Below are 18,194 nucleotides of genomic sequence, written 5' to 3'. Positions count from 1 at the left end.
GTTCATAAGGCTTCATGTTTTAAATAACTAAATGGGAAAATTAGGTACCCACAGAGTAGTCTTATTCAGAAAATGAAAACAAAACTACATTTTATAAACAACTTTTGTGAATCGACAAATGCAATATTCCAAATCATTGCTTTTATTTAAAGCAACTTGGGTACTGCTGTCCTAAAATTAGATTACCAGCTGTGTTTGGTTTGTACAGCTCACTGTCTTTTTGCTACGACTGTCTGCTTTGCAGGCAGGAGTCAGAAGTATGCAAGGATCTCTTTCTGGTGGTGTCGCAAGCAGACTGAGTTGCAAAAGAGGAGTAAGCACAGCAAAGGAGTTATACCCCAGTTTCACATACATGATAGGGCACTTAGATGCGGACATTGAACTCAGTGGAATTAGACTTGATCACACTTGTTTGAAGTCTAATTTTGACCAAATAAAATCAGTCTAGGAAAACTTGTTTGGCAGACAGAAGCAGTATGTAACTTAAGAAGGACAAACCCATTTATCTCTTTGTCCCCAGCATTTCTATGAGCAGCAGAATTAATTATTTTCAGCATCACATATCATTTAAGCTAGGTATCTTTTAGATGTTTTATCTTATTACGCTGCATTTAGGTTATTTTGTTATTTTAAAAATCAAGACCTTGTAGTTCAAATTGTCTGACACTTGGTAGGTATAGACCTTTATATAATGTATCCTGTTTCCCTAAGTGAAACAAGCTTCATTACAGGACATTATCAAATTGGAATGGTGAGCTTTGTTTGGGACATTTATTAGTCTGGGCATAATTTATTGATGTATTTGCACATTTAATGTCAAAATGTAATAGTATATCTTTTTATGTTTATGTGTACTTTTTTTAATTTCCAGAAGGATCGTTTTATGAACTTTGTATATGCTACTGCATGTGATATGGCAGTCATTGACATGCAGAGTATAATAAGTTTGGTGGCCTGATGACATAGTTTTCACAACACATTTTCATACCAAATGTAATGCTAGTGCATTCTTGGGTATAATAGGAGGTATCTGAATTTCTGTGACAGTTATAGTTCACTGTCTATTAAGAGTACTCTTCTGGCTCAGACTTCTGTAACAGTCTGTGCGCTCCTAAAAACAGAAGTAAAATGATGAACTTTTTTCATGGTGTCTATAATTGGTTCTGCATGGGGAAACGTAAGATTTGGATTTGCATCTGCTCTGAATTTGTCTGCTTGTGCTTTGTTTAAAAGGAAAGTTTATTTTCTTTAAAAGGTGCATGTCATGACTTCTGAACAATATAGAAACAAATATTTAAGCATCTGAATGGAAAAATAATTATTCAGAAAACAGTGCCAATTTTAATTTTCAAAAAATTACTAATGTTTACAACGGCTAAATTATTTTTTAAACTACAATACCTCAACAACTTCTTTTAAAAACATTCACATACTTTCTGTTAGGTTTGGATTTTTTATTGAAATGGAAACTACAAAAAAATTAAACTGATTTTTTTTTTAAGTATGCAGAAAATACTGAAATAAATATTAGAACTATTTTTTTTTAACCGAATGATGTATATAGTTCTTCCTGTTGAATTGGTTCTATGTTTTTTACAGTTTGATTGGAGTATTTTTATAGGTTACATTTATCTTACATTTTTCTTGAACAGGTGTCTTTGGAAGCAGGAATGCTGCAGCCATTATGTATGGGACAGTTTTACTCAGCCCCTGCAGCTGATACTGTTGTCCAACAGTTGCTTCCCAGTCCCGAGGCAGCCCCCCTTCCAGAACCACCTGATCCAAAAATGTGTAAGTAGGAGTGCGTTATCTTGAACTCTGCTGTGAATATTTTTCTTGCATTTGGCAAGGATTTGTCATTTGTTGCACCGAAAGTGTTAACAGCTACAATACCTTTTCTGAAGTGGAATTTGCGCTGGTCTGTATGCAGGGAGCCAGCTTGAGCTCTTTGTCAGTGGAAGAAAGCTCAGATGAGATGGTACGCATTAGAAATCTGTAACGGTGTCTAGCTGTTAAGGTAGTTCTACTCTCTTCTGATAAACTGACTTTTTATTTGGCCACTTAAATGAGAGAAAGACAAACATTTCTGCCTTTAAATTAATGATGAAAAACTAGGATCAATAGACTAAACAGATAATTAAATCTGAAAACTGCTTTCAAAATATTATCTTTGCCCAATTGATTACAAATATGACATAACTGATTTGAATGGAAACAGCTCTAAAGTTTTGTTCTTCCATTTTTAACAACTTCTATATTTTTTTTTATCAATTTATGAAGTAGTGATGTCACTTTTACTATGCATTTTAGTCCTACATTTGTCTTTTTTTTTCTTCACCGTTTTCCATCACTTTCTCATTCTGTGTTTCATCTCTTCCATTCATTCTTGCCCATTAGGAATTCCTGTTGCTACTCAGAAGCAGTGTTACCCTCAGCTTTTGTATATGTAGTGTCTTTCCAATTATGAACATTTTCTGGCAGTATATGAACCAATTAAAAATATGTAGCAGAGAAAGAAATTCAGTGTTTCAGCTGTGTGTTGCCAGAAGAGGAAACTTGCATGACTTAATCTTTATTGCACACACACTAAAACCTGAACACTTACTGAATGGCAGGCAGTCTGGCTATAAATTGAGGACGATGCTTAGGCCAGTAAGCCAACTCTGCTTCTCTGAGATCCTAACAGGTTCTATTTTGTTCACCTTTCTGAGAGGGTGGCTCTTACAGCTTCCTACAGGGTCATGCTCACTTCTCCCTCAGGCCCAGTAAACTTCAGTTCCTACACGTGTGGTATTTTCATTGTAAGGGATAGATTTAAACCAGTTTATAAGTCAATGGTGAAAGGTCTTGTTAGGGAAGATGGGAATGTGGGGAAAAGCTGAGAAAGAAACACAACTTGAGTCTCTTGGGAAGTGTTTAACCATTAGCCTGTATGTCAAACATATACAATAGCACCACTGCTTTTTGGTTTGGTTTGGTTTGTTTTTGTGATGCCAACTGTAGCTGCCTTCTTTTGCATGGAACTCAGTGACGCCAATGTGCACAAGCACTTAAGAAGCATGGCAAGTAGACCTCGGTGTAAGGGCAATGCAGTCAAATGAGAGATGCCAACCTAGACAGACCTTTCACTGTGGCAAAATTGGGTATATGGAGTAATGTTCAAATTTCTGAAGGATCTGGGTAGGAAGTAGTTATGAGAAAGAAGTCACAGCACCACTAAAATACAACCTTTTTTCCCCCTCTGTCTAGAAAGTGAGTTTTACAACCAGCTGTATTACTGCAGATTGTAAAGGGCATGAGTAGAGATACCCAGAGAGTCTAGCTGTAATGGCACTGAGTTTAACATAGGCTCATTTACTTTTCTTCCTGTAAGGGTAAATTTGTCTGCATTGCTCCTCATTTTCTATGCTAAGCTGCTCCTGGCATCTGAGTTTACTCATTTAAAACTAGTCTGACATCTCTGAGGCACACTGTAGTTTGAAGCGTTGATGCACCTTTGGTTTGAAATTTACTCAAGTTTATGTGTTCTTGGCTGAAGGAAAGGGAAGACAGATCTGTGGCTGTATCTAAACTGAAAGAATCTGTGTATAGTTCAAGCTGCAATGGTATTGATAAGATGACTGATGCTTGATTTACGTTATCTAATGTTTGTCTTTTTGTGATGTCTAAGTGCTTCCCTCTAAGTGAAAGCTGTGCTGTTTTGCTCAGGTTCTCCTCGAGAATACTTAGAGTATTACATCTTTCCAGTGCTCTTACCTGGACTGGCTGAACTTCTACATCAAGCAAAGAAGGAAAAGTGTTTTGAGGTTAGTTCTTAGTTTTCAGTTCAGATTACTGTCAGGAAGTCACAGCCTTTTATTTCACAGGCTGTATTTCTTTATTTAGTCTTTTACAAGAAAACCGATGACAATACTATGAAATAACATATCATGAGTTGTTTTGGATCTTGCCAGCCTGGAATGTTCTTTTGTCTGGTAATTCAGAACAGATTGCATACTCACCACACTTGGTCATTATGCCAATCTCTAGCTTTCACCTAATTCTCCTTAAATATTCAGTTATATCTAGCGTAAGTAGTGTAATATTCCAGACAAACAGGCTTACTTTCAGATTTGTACATGTCACTCATATGAGGGTGATATAAAGAACTTGAATTTTACTTAACTGAGTAATGAAATGAACTGTGTTATTTTTTCTGGTCTAACATCCTAAGATAGTTGTATTTTCTATTTTAGCTTTATAATTCTGTATAAATTCTATTTAAGTGGAAAGCAGAGTTTCATTAATGAGCTTATACAAATTGTACTTTTAAAAAATCTTCATCTTCTATATGTATTTACAAATTTGTTTGTGTGTGTGTAAACATATCTAGAGAGACATTCTTAATTGTATGTTGGGAATGCTTAAAAATACGTGAGAACTGATACAAGATAAAGCTCACTGTATCAGCATAGCTTAACTCAGTGGTAGATTAGGAACTGGGAGTTGTGGGGTTTGCATCATTTCAACTATTTTCTCCAACTGTGGAAGTAATTTTTTTTCTATTTCTTTCCTACTTTCTGCTTATCATGAACACTTTTCATTGTATGGCTTTGCTCCTCTATATTTTTATGCCTGCAGCTGAACCTCTTCTTACTTGCTTCATAATATAAAGAGCAATTAATATAATTGACAATGAAAGTATCTCCCTTTTTGTACATGATGCATATCTGAGGAAAACAGTCTGTGCTGTTGGGGTTATAGATCAAAATGAAAACTATGTGAGGATGATTTTGTGTGGGTTACTAATCATCTTAGGTCTCAATCTACCTCCACTCCAACTACTGGCATATTCCTGTTACGGGCTTATATATATATATGGCAATAGACATCATGGAAGAACTTGTAAAGATTACATATGTACAGTTTGACACTGACTTACATGTGCTTGGCACAGCCAAAAAGTCACAAGTTCACATACCAAAACTCACTTACCGTGCTTGAATGGACACCTCAAACTTGCATTTCAAATCCAATTCTATATTTTTAATAAAAGTATGTTATTTCCATTTTTGCTTAGTCTTCACAAGATTTGTGTCTATAAGCTGATTGGTTTATAGATGATTGCATATCTATTTATAATTTGTGATTAGTACAGGTGAAATAGGAAAGTGGTTCATCTACATGCCATTATGGCATGACATCTCTGTACATTATTCCTGCCATCACACTTACATTATCTGGCCTAGAACAGATTTGATTGAACATATATATTATTCATCACATTTTAATGAAATTTATATTGATTTTATATTTTTTTATTATTTTTTTAAGGAAGCAGGTCTCCTTTAACAAAAAAGGGAAGTCTTAAAGCTGGCTTAAAATACTAAAGAGATCTTACATATTTTTGAAAGCAATAAACCAGCACTTACTACAAAATATGAGAATTCTCAGAAATACTTTAGTTTTCAAACTCAGCACAAATCTCAGATTACTTTGTCTATTTTTAATCGGAAATATTTTGCAGAGTTTCAGTGGTCTATAGGTTAGAAAGTATCTGTTCTCAAAATAGATTTTTGTACATTTCTGTGTTGCTTTATAGTAAACCAAAAAAAAATCAAATGTGAAGTTTAAGCAATTCTTTTCTAATATCTAGATGCTTCATAAAAAATAGCACAGCTTATCAAAAAGACACTGACTGATTTTAGTTTTAATTTGGAGAAATGTCCTGCTCTTGGTCAAGGAAGTTTAGGAAAGCAAGTTTATGTCCGATGATCATTTTCAACCATGACATCATTTCCTCCTCCTTTTGAACAATAACTAGTAAAACAATAGCTCTTGATGCTTGCCATATAACTGAATATTTGTGTTCTTTTCCATTACTGTCCAGGTATTTGTGCTTGGACACTATGTTTCCTTATCTGACTTAAATGGGTAATTTCCAAGTATACTGTTATTTCATAAGAAGTGTGTTGTTCCGTATGAATTTGAAGAAAAGACCATGCCATACCTTGCATTAAAATAGAACTGATTTTTAGGATTAACAGCAGAGCCCTTAGACACCCTGGAGAAAGTTAAGGACAGGGAGACGGGTTCTTGTGATAAACACAGCAGAAAATAGCTTTGAAAATAGGAAGAGAGCAAATAGTAGAAAGATTCATGGAATTCATGAGAGAACAACAGAGGTAAATGATTAATTGTGATTAAGGTAACTGAAATCATAAAGGATGAGAACAGAATACTGTATTTGAATTTTGGCTAGACAAAAGTCATTAAAGACCCTTTACAAAGGGCAGCTCCAATAGAATAAACCTGTGGAAGATAAATGGAAGAAGCAGTGGAAGAAAGGGAGGAACAGTAGAAGTGACTGCGGTCAATGTGGCACAAGGCTGGAGGAAGAGAGAGAATTCTGAAGGAGAATGAATAATGTTTTTTATGAGAGTAACTAAAGGTCTTCATGTTTTGAAGGTGAATGAAGAAGAATGAGAAGAGAATGAAGAATGAAGTAGGAGAGTTTAGAAATTGAAATTAGGGTAAGGCAGATTGCATCATGGGACCAACTGAGGAATTCAAGGAAGAGATCAGAACAGAGATATCCATGCCCGGGAAGGAAGCATTATAGAATCAAAAGGGAAAGTCGGGAAAGGAAAGGGAAAAGATTATGCTGAAAGTAGTCATTTGTGTAGGAAAGAAATCTGCAAGGTCTTAGTTGGAAGGTGACATAGCAACTTAAACACTTCGTTTAAAATAGGCTTTTTTTTTTTTTGCACCATGTAGTGCATATAAAAAAATCTGAAAAGCAAAAACCTAGAAAAACTATCAGCTTCCAGGTATATTTGCAGACTTCAAACTAACAGCAATATGAGAACAGTCTGCAGAAGCTTCATTTTTAAGTTAGGAGTGAAAGAGACCTATTAGGTTGTCCAGTGTATTCCCATGCTGAATTGTGTGGGTTTTTTTCCTACCATAATTTCTCCTGTGCTTTATCCTATCTGCTGTCAAATGTCTCTGGGGGAAAGACTATTTTCTTAAATCTTTGCTCTCATGAGACTTAAGTAATGCATTCATTTTTCAAAATCAAAACTGATCAATGTTTTAACATTTTTATTATCATAACTGATGTTTCTTTCTGGTTAGCAATTGCAGAAAGAGGTTGCTGTAACAGACTTTGTAATCGTAGAGTCGTTTAGGTTGGAAAAGACCTATAAGATCATCTAGTCCAACCTTTAACCTATCATATGGAATATGTTTTATTTTAAAGTATGTTAGATCAGGGAAAGTGAATGGAAGATGATCTTGTGATAACTTTGTAATGTCCTGATCACCAATATTTTTGCATGATTATTACGAAGCACATCATACTTAAGCTGAAAAATGCAAAATGAATTCTGATTATAATTAGTTCACAGAGACATCTGCAGGTTAACAATGCACATTGTGCAGATATTTCCTGTGTTTATCCTGATTCGTGTAGCATAGGAGGAATGTGTCAAAGACAGGTCAATTTATGTCATTTTTTCCTTCTATAAATGTTCACTGCTGTGCAACTAAAGATTTAATTGACTAACAAAGTGAACTGTTTCCTGGCAAAAAAATAACAAAAGAAAAAATGTTCAGATTGAATTCCTCCCTGATAAGCTCACTGAATCTGACAAGGATAAACTAAAATGAATTTGTTTCCTTTGATAAATGTTTTGACAACACTGTTCTGATTGCTGCAAATTCATTGCAAAGGAAAAACAATTTGCTTAAAACAGATTAAATTACAACTGCTAGATTAAATTGAATTTTGTTGTCAAAGTATAGAATTTATTCTCTGAAAGAATTCACTAAGTAATGGGACCCAGTTTAGTACTGTGAGAATAGCTGTATGAGGATGATCAGACGTGGTTGTTTTCAGATTCTGTTCAAGTAAAAAATGTCCATTTATCATCTAAAATAAGCTGTAGAAATCTCTCCGGTGAAGGTGTTGGTCTCTTAAATCCTAGGTGTTTGGCTTCTAGGAACAGTGCCTGGTATTATCCTGACAAGTGTGAAAACTCGTTAGGGAGATGTGTGTTTCTATACAGCCAAGCACTGTAATGGAGCTCTATATGAACCCTGAAGGTTTTTTTGTCATGAAAGAGATCATCAAGACACATGGGGTTCAGGACTGATAGCTGTGTTGTCATGTTCAAAGCAGTTTTTTCTGTGGAAGCCGCCCAAGTGTGTATCTACCTATGATAAGATTCACATTGGAAGGTAGATGCTTTCTGGGGAATTATCTAGGGCTGCCAAACAGTCTAGCTGTAAACCTCACTGTTGTCATCCCCTAGTTACGTGACTACCCCATGTCCTTCACCATGAAGTCAGCACCTCACGTAACATTTCACATCCACTCACTTGTGGCTGGAATTCAACAGTGACCCTCAATTTATGCCATGTGCTAATATCCCAAACCGTGGAAAGAATTAAGCCATATAGAGCACTTCTTTTCTGCCTCTGTTCACATCCCCCAGATTTTTTTTGCTTCATACTCGTGCAGCACAGGGAGTAACACGTATGATGAAGGTAATACCTAGAATCAAGTCATCCTTCATGCATTAAATCTCTGATTACGTAGTTAATTCTACTTTTCTTAGCAAGTGGCAGTATTTCCATCATTTCTTATATTTATTCAAAGCTCCAACCTCTTTCATGATATCTAGCAGTTTCACAAGTGTATTTGACCAGTTTTAATTGTTTTCCTAAAAAGTAATAATTGCAGTTGAGTCCCCCATCTGACAGGGTAAGTGTTACCTTCTGGGTGGGGATAGCCTTTCTCTTTGCTAAACGGCGTTATTTTGATAAAGCACTCAATGTCTCTCTTCAACGGGGGCTAAGTATCTTCTAGTATTCACTGTCTGGTTGTGTATGTCCATAACACATCTTGTGTAAGAGTGGTCTGGAAGAAACTAGGTAAATCCTGTTATTCTGACCAGCAGTCTAGGTTGTGTTTTCTGTATCATGGCTACTCTGGTTTCTGAAATGCTGAATAAGCACCTGTAGTCATTTGTACACTTAATCTGCAAGGATGGAATGCGGAGAGGAAATCTCTAAGAAAAGAAAGGCTGTAATCAATTCTGTATTGATCAAAATTCATGCTTTGAATTTTGAACTCAAAAAGTATTTTATAGCATGTAGTGCAGTCCAGTTAAATAGGGCCTGGCTGCGTGAGTCTCTAAGGATACCTAGCTGCAAAGCATTTTGCCAAATTCCCTTTAGTGATGAAGATATCTCCGAACTGGGAGCAAAGGGCACAATCATTTTGCTCCAAGACTCCAGACTTTGAATTTTTTGCCTGATTTTAATGTGTACGGTATCTGTGATTGTTGTTGTGCATGTGTTTGGTTTGTGCCTTCCTTTCGGGACTAGCCAGCGGGTAATTTTGTCTGAGCAGCCATACAATATGCTGGGGGGTGTGTCTAAGTATGCACAACGCCTTCAGGCTGGTTCCATGCAAGAGAAAACAATATTCATCAGTGTTCTTTCTAAGCCTTGGAATCTATGAAGTATTTTAAGTATGATAATAGAGCTTTGAACAAAATGGCAAGTAATTTACAACAGATTTTCATATATGAGTTCTGTTAATTTCTTTGTGATGAGATTGCCACTAAGAAAGATTAACCTTCAGAGATATTTGTTATAGCTATACTGCAGCAAATATCAAGATAGTATATGTAAAATTTTCTCACTCATTTTTTGACTTGGCTTGAAAGCATTCCACAAAAGGTCTAAAATTTTGGCTGAGCCACTGGCTGTTGGCAGTAGCAATATTAAAGTAGACAGAGTAATGTACTGTATATTTTATTTAATAAAAGCAGTCAATTTAGCTTCTGTTCCTCTCCACTAGTAAAAACATGTGACCAATCCAAAGATAATAAATAATTTGAAACTATCTTCTATCTTTAGAGAAAAAGGACGAAATTTATTGCCTGTGATTTCCTAACTGAGTGGTTATACAAGTAAGTTGATCATGGCTTTTACTATTAATTATGCCCAGTGATTCAATTACATTAATTTACAAATTGAATAGCTGCAATTTAAACTGAGTTGTTTCCTTTTTTTTTTTCTTTATTATCAGCCACAACCCAAAGAGGAAAGATGAGTCATTCACAGAATTCTTTTCCATTCCTTTTGTTAACGACTGGCTAAAGGACCAGTAAGTTATTGCAGTACTCAGAGTAACCTTTTCTCTTTTTATTCTTTTCCTCCTGTTATTACAAAAAAGTAATAGAGCTTCAATGCATTATAATTTTCCCCTCTGAATGCCCTTTATTGTGTGCAGCAGAGAACTATGTGATGCTTTCTAACTTTGCCATGCATTAGTTACAAGGTATTTTGTACCGGCATTGTTCCCAGATAAATTGGTTTAGAATTCTTACACATTTTAATTGTTGCAGAGTGTGGGACATCCGAATAGCCTGGTAGTATTATGAATATCTTTCTATTAAGGAACAAAGCAATGTTTTCAGTGTTGCTGTGGAAATATTTGAGGATACGCAGTCTAGAAATTCTTTCCCTAACTGTAAGCAGCAGTTCTGAAAATACCTTTAATAATCCTTGGCATTAGAATGCATTTATGCTGATATTTATGACTTTGCATTTGAGAAATGAACATTTCTTTTGGCAGTCTTAGTCTTAGGTTCCTCATTATTCCTGTAGAACCAAGCTACACATCAGTTTTGAGAATATGTTACTTTCCTTGAGGCTGCAGTTTGTTTTCAATCTAGCTGTTGTATGAGAAAAGAAGAAAAGTGAAGGAATACTCTACAGTGAGAGAATAAAAAAATTATGAAGGTTAGATTTGGAAGAATTTTTCTGTTAGAAAACTTAATTGGAGACTAGATTGGTGGTTGGTTAAAACTTAGAGATGAGCGTCTTTGCAGGCATGTTTCTTTCATTATGCTACTTAAGTGGAAATTGAGCTTTCTTGAACTCCTGTCATGTGAAACTTAGAATAAAATCCTTTGGAGAAGCTTTAAACCTTGCGTCCCTGACCCAGCAAGAGGAAAGCTCCTTGGCATTTACTGGTCTTTGGAGACAAATTGGTGATTGAGGCACAGTTACCTTTGGCTACCTTAGAGGTAGTCATGTAGTCAAAGCTGTGTAAGAAGCTTCTGAGCTTCCTTCTATGATGACTCAGTTCATCTCAACTCTGTTACCTTCAGGTACCTGCTGCTACATCGTACTGCCCAGCCACTGTTGTTCAAACCTACCACTGATGGGGCTCTTGTAATAGTTTCATTCTCTAAATCACTTGGCCTTGCCAAAAAAATTCCTGTTTAATGCAGTGGGGTTGTCCTACTCATTTCTTCAGCATACTGAAGAGCCATTGGACAGTAAGGCAATTCTGATACCATCGAATTGTGAGGATGGACATCTGTACCTAAGATAACAAAGATCGGTTTTACAAACATTTCCTCATGGAAGTAAAAGTGACCTAAGTTGTTCCCTGCTCTCTCCTGTTCTTCAGCGTGCTTCTAGTCAGCCTGATTTCACCCTGTTGGGTAGGATGCTTGGTTATTCTGATCAGGGACCTCCTCTGAGCTAGAAATGCCTCTGCCAAAATATGAGGGGTTTGTATAGCTATTTAGATTGTAGATTGTTTCTACAATCTGGTTCACCTGGGAGCCAGGCAGGCCTTTGCATTGGCACAAATGAAAGATTAAAATGAAGGGCTTGGGGCAAGGTGAAGAGAACAAATGAGCCGGTAAGATATAGAGGTGGTGGCAGGAACTGCTTAAGTCAGCTTTGCCAACAAGAGAAATACACTGTGGAATCACAGTCTGAATGACTCATAGCTTCTGTTCGGACTTGGGCTCCTGAATAACGTAGTGACAGCTCCACAAGGACACTGAAGAGTCAAAGTGCTATTTAAATTGATACACACTTGATCTTAAATCCTCCAAACAATTAGGCCTTTAAAAATAATTTATTAAAAAGCAACTTTTTGTGAACACACATTAAAATTACAGATTTCTTGACAAGTATTGCTTATGAAGTAATTGTTGTTAGAGCAAACTGAAAGATTGCAATATTAAATAGGAATAAGAATTTATTATTATGTCCTGGATATGACATTTAAAATGTAATTGAATCCGTACATTTTATTGCCACTTCCATTTTTAACTGTAGTACAGGTTTTATGTTTTAATAGGATCTATGTGTAACAAAATATGCTAAAAACTGTTGGTCAGATTTTGATGGGAAACATCCTTATTCCAACCTTTTAGATGATATAGTAAAGAAACAAGAAAAAGGTGTTGCTACAGGTTTAAGGAGTAAACTCTTCTGTCGATTTTTTAGTTACATGTCTAAATTTGAAAAGCATAATGGAAGGTCTGTTAAAGAGGAACACATTTCTATACTGTATTAAAATAGGGTTTATGATTGCAAAGCCGTCTTCATGCTTAAAAATAAATAAATAAATAAAACAAAAAAAGAAGGTTAAATATTTCTTCTGCAGAGATCCAGCTTTTTTAATATATTCCATACTTGAGTATGACTTTTTTTTGGCTCTCTTCCAGTGCCTCCAGTTTTTTCTTTGAAGTTAATTTTTTTTTAAAGAATAGTCAAAGCCACAGTCTTATGAGCCTCACTCCCCATATGATGTGTTTCTAAATGAGATCTTGCAGCCTACTTTTTCTTTAAAGGGAGAGCCAAACACTGCATCAGCTTCCAGAATTTTGAATGCAAACATTTTAGTTTCAAAAGCTGGTTGCTGTAGATGAAGAAGCTTGTAAAATTACTTCAAATTTGTTTCCAGCTTTAGTATTTACAGTAATTGCTATGACATCAGTAGATAAAAGCCTTAGTATAGTTACCTTGTCTTCCGCTGTGCCCCATATAGTACCAACAGCACTGACAAAATATTATATCCCGTGGGAATCCTTGATTACTGAAGCAGATTTCAAAAGCAGGAGAAGGAGCAGCTTCAATGCTGACTGGTAATCTACATTTCACTTCCAGAAGAGCACAAAGCATTTGTGTTGTCTTAAAGGATAGCTGTACCTTTTAGAAGACAAAAAACTGTAGTTTTAACAGGCAACTAACAAAAGTTTTTGGAAACTTACTGGCATACATACTGATGTCCCTATCCTACATTCAAGACCACTGATATAGTCAAATAAATACATCTAATTAAAGTCTTGGATGTTTTTGCACTCCTTCTTTAAACATGTTAATGAGGAACACAGTTGCCTTTTGTCAGTATTTGCCAATGGTGTTTCTGGTTGAATAGCAGTGAAGCTCAATCACAAGTAACCAGACTGTACGTACTGAATCAGGGAGAAGGAAAGAGCTTGACCTGTGTTTATGCCCTGATCCTACTTCAACTTTGCTTTTCTGGCATTGATAGGCTGAGATTCTGAGCATCACGGGAGTATCATTAGCCAACCCTCTTGAGTCTATTAATGGAAGAAATAGGTAGAAGACAATTTTAAATAAAAATGCTCCACTGCTCTGAAAAATACTGGCATTATAAAAGTCTGCTGTCACATTAATTTAATAATATGACAGTATCATTCAAGTTCATCTTCTAACTTATGTTCAATGAAGGAAAATGGTGTATGGATCTGGGTTAAGAATAACTGTGTGTATTTTTCTGGCTTTTGAAGATTAGTCTTTGCTTATATTACAGGGATTATAGGAACTGAAGAAGCCTTTTATAAATAAACATTTGTTTGCAAGAGTTGATTTATCTGCATTTCCTCATTTTCTGTATAAAGGTATTTACTTGATACTCAGTTCAGAAGGTCACATTTCCTGGTTTAATATCTGTGTATACCAAAACAAATATGCAGATATAGAGCAAATAAATTTATCATTGCTTTAATGAAGTGGACAGATTATTTATTTATTTATAAATGATTACTATATCTGAAGTAGTGGCTTTTTGCCAAATATCTGCATATGAATTTATACACATTGATTTTTTTTTATTTTTGTTTTTTCTCCCCTTCACCCATTCCTGGTATTCTAATTAGACAAAGCCTGCTGGCCTCAGCTGCCTTTACAGTTGACTTCATTGTCAGTTCTCAGATGGCCAATAGGGGTAATTTTGCATGGGTGACTGATTTCTTTCTTTCCATAACATGCCCATTTTCTACAGGCTTTGCTTTCTGCACACTTGTATTTCACTGGTCTATGTCTAAGCTAGCCTTTTTTTAGCATAGATTTCATTTGCATTATGTTTTCTCTTTATGTTTTTCTCTTAATAATTTGAGCTTTACCTTTTTTAGTGTAATGAGCAGCACCTTTACTTATAATAATAGAAAAATCCAACAAATATGTTTGTATGGATTTTATTCTTTGTGGATCTAAGCAAAGAATTGACATTCCAGTAATGTGGCAGAATTCAAGTTAATGAAGGAGAAAATTTTTGACTTAAAAACAGTGTTTTGGAAAATTGCATTGTCAGAACTTCTTCACAAAGTTTACGTATAAAATATTTATATTGCATAATGGTGTTTTATGAGACTGAGGTTTTATGGCTACAAATCCTGATGCAGCATCATAACTTGCCTTAATTTATGTAAAGATTGTCAAAATGGCAATGAGAAAATTGAAAACGAATTAATGGTTTGTGATGTCTTCCTAATGTTGCTGTTAGAGCACTAATTGGAGACTATTTATGCTGCTGTTCATTTTTCATGTTCACAGGATATGAGGTCTGATTTAAAGTATACAAACATGAATGGAAATTTCTCCACTGACATCAGTGGACTTTGGAATAGGTCTGTGTTTGGTTTCCTACAGTCCAGGGCTGCACTCTTAAGGAATGCATAAATATTGGTCCCACAAAGGAGATAACTGAGGCAACAAAGGGAGGGCTGAGTTTTATCATTAAAATGGGTAAGTTCTGCACGAGTAGAGAGCATATTAAGGGGGAAGAAAGCCACTATAGTTTTCAGACAGAAGCTAAGACAGAAGATACTTCTTGTGTAGTTATTTTGGCTTCTTACTGTGCTTTCTCTTATTCCTCTTCTTTTCTTGTCCTCTTCTGTTCTTGTTACCATTCACCTGTTCTACCTCATTCTCTGTTATATGACTCTGCGTCCCTACTCACCAAATTTCTCACATTAGTTCCATACCATCTTTTCTTTTTACTACATCTTTCCTTCATTATAAATAGGTAGATAACTATATCAATAGTTTGCGTTAACAGTTGTATACGTATTATCATTATGACCACTTTGATAATATTTCTGAATGTCTTTTTATAGTTTTATTATACTGTAATATTTTGGGGACAGTAACTGTTTACTTCTAAATGTCAATAACTTACCTAGATATTTTTTTTTGCTACTACAGTTATAGATGATAACGGATGCACAAAATTGTCCCCATTCTAAGGTCTTTATGTAGAAGTAGGTAATAACCTGAATGAAACTACATGTAGTAGATATTTTTTCCTAAATGTTTTGGAGGTGAAACGAGTGCAGGGCTAAACTCTTGGGGTTTCCAGCACTGTGAATATGGAGGTGTGGAAGGGGTTGAATATCTAGCTGACACTAATGTATTTTACATTAGATTTATTCATCCTTTTATATCATCAAAAACCATAAAATTAATCAAGACTGAAATTTGCATATTTTTTTTGTTCTTAAATTTGTGAGGGATAGCAATTAAACAGGTGATTTAAAAGCGAAATGTTTTGTTTCTTCACAATCTATTGCCTTTATGTTTGAGGGTTTTCAAAATAAAGAAGTATGAGCCAGCAAAGCTGTGGAAGATTCGGAGAATAGAAGCAGGCAAAAGGGGTCAAAATATTGTGTGTTTTTTATTTTTTTATTCTTCATTTAGCTATTGACAGCATCAAGGAACTGTTACTTGGAGAAGGTGATAGAGAAGAGTTCAGACAGTTAGCAGGAGTCACACTTCAAAACGTCTGCTCATTTGCACTTCCTTTCTTCAGAAAGTTAAATTGGGTTATGCCCACATTCACAGTCCTTCAGAAATATGCCCTTCACATAATGCACAAAAATGTTTTCTTAATAAGGATTTTTTTTCTTCAAATGTTTTCTCTAATTATAGTGTATTTAGATTACTGCAAAAGAAAACCAGTGGTTAGTGCTTTCTTTCTGACTGTCAAATGGTTGCGTTAGTACTAATAATGTTAAGAGAGGTCTCAGTTCACACTCAGTTTGGCCTGTGGAAATGTTCCAGGAGTATTTTTATCAAGTGTCTGTAGGAATCTTTCCCTGGAAACTTGTGAGGCTCATGCAGTGATAGTGTAATATGTGGTTAATATATCTAATTGCTTTTAAATACCAGGTCAGATAAATCAGTACTTCAGTCTCACTTTCTGTCAGCAGTAGTCTTCCTGCTTTTTAAGTAGATATTACATACTTAATAGTATGTATAAGCACAGATTCTATAGACCTTTTTTTAAAAACATTTCTAGATTATTATTATTATTTTTTGGCTATAATATTTCTAGATTCTCTGAGTGGGAATAAGAAATACTGGAAATATAAAAGAAATCTACTTTGACAAATTTACAGAGAAAATCTTTTGATTGTTTAGCCCAACAATCAAAAGTACTTTCCAAACCTAATACTTTATCAGAATCCTTTTTTAAAAGTTAAGGAGATCACCATGTTCATTTATTTGTCTGTCTTGTATTTCTCCCTATTCTTTGGTCTGTTCTTTTGTCTTTTAGATTATGAATTCTGTAGTGATTCTGTCATTGCATGTGTTCATACATGATATAAATATTCAAGAACAATAACCATCACAGTCAAATTAATTGTGGAGTGGTTTGGGCTGTCATCTTGAAACTTCCAGGCCTCCATAGGGCCTGATGCTTGTTGTGAAGGGTTACTTCATTATTTCAAGAGACTGGCTTTCTGAAAAGAGAGAAAAACGCTCATCATTTATTGACTGCGCGTGGGTACTTCACTGTCACCTGCACTCCATCCTGTCACAGGTACTGGTGCTCTGTAGCTAGCACAGTGGTCCTGCAGGCACCTTGCTGCAAGACTAGACTGGTGGTTAGATTTGGAGGTTTTCTGTTACTGTTAGGAAATGGATTGGAATAAAAAGAGCAGTTACAAAATCCTGAATTAGACATGGTGAATTTTTCCTTGATTATTTTTTTCTTATATTTCCTTTTCAAGGAAAGAATCAGACCTATATGTAGGACAGATGGGAGCTTAGTGACAACTGAGGTTTTTGGACTGTACAACAATACTGACTGTATACAGAGTCCATCAGTGTGACTGTGAGCCTGCTCCTGTTTGCTGACAAACAGGAGCAGGTTCCTTGTCTGTTTTGCTGACAAGAAAATGGAGGTTCTTCCCCCTCCTTGAAAGTTCATTGAGAAACGCAGATACTCTCCAAGAGGAGATGAGACACACATAGAATCATAGAATTTCATGACTTGGAAGGGACTCACAAGTCCAACTCCTGTCTCCACACAGGACCACCCCAGAATCAGACCCTATGTCTGAGAGCGTTGTCCAAACACTCCTTGACCTTCATCAGGCTCAGTGCCATGACCACTGCCCTGGGCAGCTGTCCCAGTGCCTGACCACCCTCTGGGTGAAGAACCTTTCCCTAACCCCCAGCCTGACCCTCCCTTGTCCCAACTCCATGCCATTCCCTCGGGTCCTATTGCTGTCCCCAGAGAGCAGAGCTCAGCGCCTGCCCCTCCGCTCCCCTCGTGAGGGAGCTGCAGGCCGCCATGAGGCCTCCCCTCGGCCTGCTCTGCTCTGGGCTGAACGGTAAGGGATCTTATAACTCTAGTGTTGCTCTGACAGCAATTGTCTGTCAGTTATGGCATAGAGCCCGTATACTTGTTTCTTGTTACCATGTTTTAACAGGAAAGGAACTAGTATGGTTAGTCCATCTTCATGTTTTTTTTTGACTGTAGTCTGCCCAGGATAAGAGAATTTTTATGAATACTTCATGCCTTCAGTAAGAACGTCTTTCAATACCTCATACATCTCTTTAAGGCAAGTCTTTTTTATTTCTTCTGGGTGCTATGTTCCACCTGCGTAATGTACTGTAATTAGTAAGTATCTCACATAATCAGGATCTGTAAAATCTTGATTGCTCAGAAAGCAAGAAACACATTTATTGGCATTTAACTGTCCTCTGGTCAGTGCCTGCTTTATTCACATTTGACAAAATATATACTTAAGAAAAAACATTTTACTGATGCTTTTTTACAGGTGCAACTTACTTTATGC

General features: G+C 35.9%; 1 protein-coding gene across 4 annotated transcripts in view; it reads left to right on the top strand.

Moving 5' to 3' along the window:
- The window catches only part of IQCK (IQ motif containing K), a 54,733-nt gene that overhangs the window by 2,679 nt on the left and 33,860 nt on the right, over positions 1-18,194 (top strand). For all 4 annotated transcript variants that reach the window (XM_035548914.2, XM_050713918.1, XM_035548913.2 and 1 more), the window contains exons 3-6: positions 1,653-1,791; positions 3,709-3,806; positions 9,910-9,962; positions 10,082-10,159. In XM_035548914.2, coding sequence (XP_035404807.1) covers positions 1,671-1,791; positions 3,709-3,806; positions 9,910-9,962; positions 10,082-10,159 — 350 coding nt within the window. In that variant the 5' untranslated portion in view covers positions 1,653-1,670. The remainder of the gene's footprint in view (positions 1-1,652; positions 1,792-3,708; positions 3,807-9,909; positions 9,963-10,081; positions 10,160-18,194) is intronic.

The sequence above is a fragment of the Cygnus atratus genome, chromosome 15 (assembly GCF_013377495.2).
Source record: "Cygnus atratus isolate AKBS03 ecotype Queensland, Australia chromosome 15, CAtr_DNAZoo_HiC_assembly, whole genome shotgun sequence".
Taxonomy (NCBI): domain Eukaryota; kingdom Metazoa; phylum Chordata; class Aves; order Anseriformes; family Anatidae; genus Cygnus; species Cygnus atratus.
The sequence above is the reverse complement of the archived record's forward strand: the minus strand, read 5'-3'. Positions and strand labels throughout refer to the sequence as shown.